Source organism: Octopus bimaculoides, unplaced genomic scaffold (assembly GCF_001194135.2).
Source record: "Octopus bimaculoides isolate UCB-OBI-ISO-001 unplaced genomic scaffold, ASM119413v2 Scaffold_60047, whole genome shotgun sequence".
Taxonomy (NCBI): domain Eukaryota; kingdom Metazoa; phylum Mollusca; class Cephalopoda; order Octopoda; family Octopodidae; genus Octopus; species Octopus bimaculoides.
Genome location: NW_026360503.1, coordinates 1,311 through 6,448, shown reverse-complemented (window position 1 = coordinate 6,448; position 5,138 = coordinate 1,311). Strand labels below are relative to the sequence as shown.

At 34.5% G+C, this 5,138-nt stretch overlaps 1 protein-coding gene across 1 annotated transcript; it reads left to right on the top strand.

Moving 5' to 3' along the window:
• The first annotated feature begins 328 nt into the window (after positions 1-328).
• On the top strand, positions 329-2,777 carry LOC106867061 (CREB-binding protein). The gene is made up of 7 exons (XM_014925181.2): positions 329-569; positions 895-1,008; positions 1,117-1,269; positions 1,358-1,592; positions 1,731-1,848; positions 2,118-2,259; positions 2,445-2,777. The coding sequence occupies exons 1-7, from the start codon at positions 338-340 to the stop codon at positions 2,741-2,743; spliced, it is 1,293 nt and encodes a 430-aa protein (XP_014780667.2). The 5' UTR covers positions 329-337; the 3' UTR covers positions 2,744-2,777.
• Positions 2,778-5,138: the final 2,361 nt, after the last annotated feature.

The following is a 5,138-nucleotide window of genomic DNA, read 5'->3' as shown; positions in this document are numbered from 1 at the left end:
ATATATATATATATATATATATATATAATCTGATTTGTGTATGCAAACCCAGTGGTACTTGTTTTTTTTATACGTTTGTGTGTGCTTATATTTGTGTTGCACTTTATGCCTTAAGTGTTTTTTTTAAAAGTTTTACTTGTTTTGTATATGGATGAGGGCGTATGTTGATATATATATAATTGTATTAATGCTGCGTGTGTATAATTACAGATATTGGATGTAAGGGTTTGGTGGTGGGGGAGCACTTGGTTTTCCAAGTTTTATTTCCCTTGTTTATTTACGAACGTGTGTTTGTGAGATCTCAGTTGGATTAGATATTTTGACTGAAAATTTGTTTATGTATATGCAGACTGGTCAGCAAGGAACGACCGGTCAGCAACCCCCTACAGCAGATCCTGAGAAGCGAAAGCTCATTCAGCAGCAGCTGGTTTTACTACTTCATGCACATAAATGCCAAAGACGAGAACAAACCAATGGTGAAATTGCTTCATGTACACTTCCTCATTGTAAAACAATGAAGAGTGTTCTTAATCACATGACGACTTGCAATGCTGGAAAATCTTGTCTTGGTAATTAATTTTACACTTAATTTCTAAAAATTATTTTCAAGAATTTTCAAGAATTAATCGTAACTTTAGTACTTTTGAATTCAATTAATATTAACATGGTGTATTTGTATTAATTTATCGTCTTGATAAGTTTGATGTTTTTAATCCCACATTTAACTATTACTTTACACATTAGTACAAAAATGGGTAAATGTATTTCCTTTTATTTGAAAATTAACAATTTAATTTAATTTTTGTACTGTTATAATATTGGGGAAACTTAGTTTTGATCAGTTTTGAAATGCTGTCTTATGTATATCTTATTTATAATTTCAATTTCTTGTAGTTGCTCATTGTGCATCCTCTCGTCAAATTATAACACATTGGAAGAATTGTACTCGAGGTGACTGCCCTGTCTGCTTACCTCTGAAGCATGTTTCTGATAAAAGAGCCCCAGGAGGTAATTTAAAAAAATGAAAATTGAACTATTTTATATAATTTGATTTTCTTTTATTCATAACTTAGTGTTGTATTTTAGATTACTATTAATATTCATTTCTTATTTTAGTTGTACAAACAGCTTCAACAGTTCCTGTTAGCACCCAGTCCCCTGGTGCTAGAGATATGCAGAGGGCTTACGATGCTCTGGGTTTGCCATATAAGCAAGGCGCTGGCAGCAATGCTGTTCCTCCTATTCGGCCATCAATTTCAACTCCTCAAGGTAAGTGCTAATTTTGAATTAATAGTTTCTGTCTGAATTAACTGTATCTGAGAAAACCGTTACTTAAAAAGCTTTTATTTTTTTATAGGCCAAGTTCAGAATCCACCTGGGATGATGTCTGCACAATTAAATCCCAACAGCCAAAATGCCCCCAGGCAAGACATGTTACAAAGAACACAACCTCCTGTTTCCTTCACTGGTGTCCCAAGTGGAGTAGCAGCTAGTAGTGGTGGTGTACAAGCTTTGAGTCAAACAAACAGAGGATCTAAGAAATGGCATCACTGTGTCACCCAAGATTTACGAAATCACCTTGTTCATAGATTGTAAGTATTGTATATTATTTTAAATAATCTGTTACAATTTGTTAGATTTTGATTTGGCTACATCTGCAAGTAATTATTTTTATGTTCATGTTTGAAATCAATTTGTAACTTATATTTTATTTATTATTTTTCTTTTAGAGTCCATGCAATATTTCCAACTCCTGATCCTGCAGCTTACAAAGATAGAAGGATGAAAAATCTAGTCGATTATGCGAAAAAAGTCGAAGGTGATATGTATGAAACTGCCAATGACAGAGTAAGCAATGTTAATAATTGACATAAGTTTGCACTATAATAATATTAATTAGAAAATTACTTAAATTTAATACGTTTTGTTTTCAATATTAAAAAGGATTTCTTTTCAAAACACTTAGGTTAAACAGCTCTTTTATTTGCTAAAAATAGCTGACACTTCAATTATTGAAACTTATAAAAGTAGTTGTAATCTTAATTATGTACCCTAATCAATTAAATTCCAGGTGAGTTCATTTTTGGTATAATGTTATATTTTCTGTTCACTGCCAGGAGGAATATTATCATTTATTAGCTGAGAAAATTTATAAAATACAGAAAGAACTTGAAGAAAAAAGAATGAAGAGACAGTTAGCGATACAGCCTGGTCAGGCTAATCAACCTAATATGCCAATGCGACCAACAGGTCAACCAAGTAAGTTTGATATACAAAATATTTTTTCATTTAATTTCTAAAATTACTTGCAAGTATTTTGGCTCAATGTCTGCCTTTTGGTGTTGCTGTTAGAATGTCTTACAAAGATAATTTTGTTTATTGCTTGAGTTACTGAATTGTTATTGAAATTTATTTGACTTTCATATTAATATTGCTTATTTCAGATGGGCCTCTACTAAATTCTGGTCAGCGGTTGCCTGGAGCACAGCTTAGTAATACTGATCCGTATGGGATTTCTCCTGGAACTCCTATGCAGAGACTATCGATGCCTCCGTTACCACCTCGTACTACACCTCCTCCTACTTCAGTGAATGTGCGACCTAGAGTGGATATAGTGCCAACTCCATTTGTTCCAAATGTGAACCGAAGCACTGGGCCTACGAGTACTAATCCTACGCCATCTCCACCTTTGTCATCAGTGTCTCCAATTGCTTCAAGTCCTTCATATCCGGTAATTTTTTAAAATATCTTTTTTTTTACTATGTGTGGATTTGAAAGTATGTTTTAAAAAGTTTATATAAAGTATATGCATGTATTAGCATGTGAGCATGCATATATCATTTATGTATGTGTATATGGCGTGTGTGTGTGTGTGTGTGTATATATATATATATGTATATATGTCATTGTGTGTGTATGTGCATATACCTGTGTGTGTGTGGCATTGAATTGAATTCACAGCCTTTAGAGCATTAGATAGAATACCTTGTATTTAATCTAGTCATCTGTCCTCAGAGTTCAGATACCTTCTCCAGTCACTAGAAAAGAAGGAACCTACTGTAATGGACTTGGGAAGTCCTTAAACATGTTTGATCACTCTCAGCAGTAGTACCTGAGCTGTCAAGAGAGAATGGAAGGGGACACTGAAGTCCTGTACACAAACAAATGGATGATATATTAACCAAGTGGTTAGGAAACCTGCTTTATGATCAAGAGATCTTGGGTTTTATTCTCCTGCATGACATTATGGCTAAGTGTCTTCAAACATAATCTTTAGATGACTAAAGCACTGTCACATTAATTTTGTCTCAGATTTATGTGAAGGGTTTATGTGGCTGCGAAATATGCAGGCACTTACATACTAATACAATAAGCAAGTAGTTTGGCTGACTGATCAACTAGAAAATTCATAGAAACAGCTAGAGGAACCAGTAGATGGTCTTTAATTTAATCCCATAGCTCTAACCCAGCCATATCTAGCCCAAATATTCTCTCTACTTCATGTTCAAACTGACTAGATCCACCTCTCACACTGACCCTGCAATATAAACTATCACACCATTGAAATATAGAAGCTATGAGATAATGCAACATGAATAAATAAGCATAACATTTGACAGAATTATCTAAATGCTAAAGGGTGAAATGCCTTCAGCAGAAATAGCCTTTTAATGCTTCTAGCAGATAGTTTTCACCCATACCCTTTGGGGTTTTGAAATATAGGTATTAAGGTACTACAATTCCTTCTCTGATTAGATCTTAAATCTAAAAATATTAGGAACAGATAGAGAAAAAAGATATTTTAGGAAAAACATCTTCTTCTAAATATGTTCAAGGTTTTTCAAGAAGCAGTATATGATGAAAAGTAGGTGATAGAATCCTATCACAAAGACAACCTGCTGAAAGCTGCACACCAGATTTATGGTTGGAGCAAGTCACTAGCCAACATGGTAAAATGGTGGTGGAAAGCACAATAGGTATATTGGACTAACTGGAAGTGTTCTAGAAGCCTTCTGATAGGTGGGGGACAACTAGAAGCAAAGAACTATATCCTGTAGCTTAGAAGCTAGACAGCAAGTAATATATATGTGTTTATGTGTGTGTGTGTATCAGCAGAAATCTAAAAAGAGAATGATCAGAGACATGGTGTTCTGGATTTCAAAGCAGTTTGTCGGGATAAATCAATATGGAATTGCGGAAAGTGTATTTGAAAGGGCAGAGATGGACTTATGTTCACTGATGACAAAAAGGGAGCATGAGAGTGTAAGAGGAATTATCCCAGATATAGCCAACAGAAGTAAGGCTATTGATGTGAATAGTTATATGGTTAAAATAGCCATTTAGGCAAGAAAAACAGCATATCTATTGGGCATAGTTAGTGAGATACCATAAAAGCCCCTTGCAGGGCAATGTCAGGCAAAAACCAGGCAATGTCATATCCAGTGACTGGTATAGCTATATAATCAACAGGTACAAAAGTAAAAATACTTTGGAAAGAAGCAACTACAGAAGTATCTAACTGATGGACCTAGTTATAAAAGTAATGGATAGGGTACTAGTAGAAGTGATGAGGAAGAGAATGTAGATAAGATACATTCATAGTATCATTGATGTTCTTTTCATAGTGAGACAACTACAACTACATTTCAGCTAAGAGTAAGCTTATCTTGCATTTGTTGATCTGGATACAGTGTATCATGCTTGTCTGGCGGTTTTAAAGAAAACTTGATGAAGCTGAAGTGTTTGGGAAACCACATACAGTGATGTAGCTTGTAAAATGAGAATTTCCAATGAATTTAATGAAGAATTTAGCATTTAGGTAGGTAGGTGTTCACCAATGCTCTGTTCTCAGCTTTGAAGATATAACAAAGTGTGTTCTAGAAAAGCTGCTCCTAGGATTTCCTATACACCAATGACTTAGTCCTTGTTGGAGGGTGGCCACAGAATAATCTCTGTGAAGACTAGAGGTTTTGTTAATAGAATTAAGAACAGGACTGCTGCTATCTGGGAAATGGCTGGATTTAATATACAGGAGACGGATAGGTAGAAATTCCATCTTGACTACACAATGTGAATTATGGGTTCCCTGGGTGTATTAGGATTACTGACTCACTATTAACAAGTAAAGAGTTTATTTA

Coding starts and splice junctions, on each gene's coding strand:
- LOC106867061 (XM_014925181.2), top strand. CDS start 338: ATGTATATGCAGACTGGTCAGCAAGGAACGACCGGTCAGCAACCCCCT. Junction 1,009..1,116: donor TGATAAAAGAGCCCCAGGAG/GTAATTTAAAAA, acceptor TTCTTATTTTAG/TTGTACAAACAGCTTCAACA. Junction 1,849..2,117: donor ATGAAACTGCCAATGACAGA/GTAAGCAATGTT, acceptor GTTCACTGCCAG/GAGGAATATTATCATTTATT.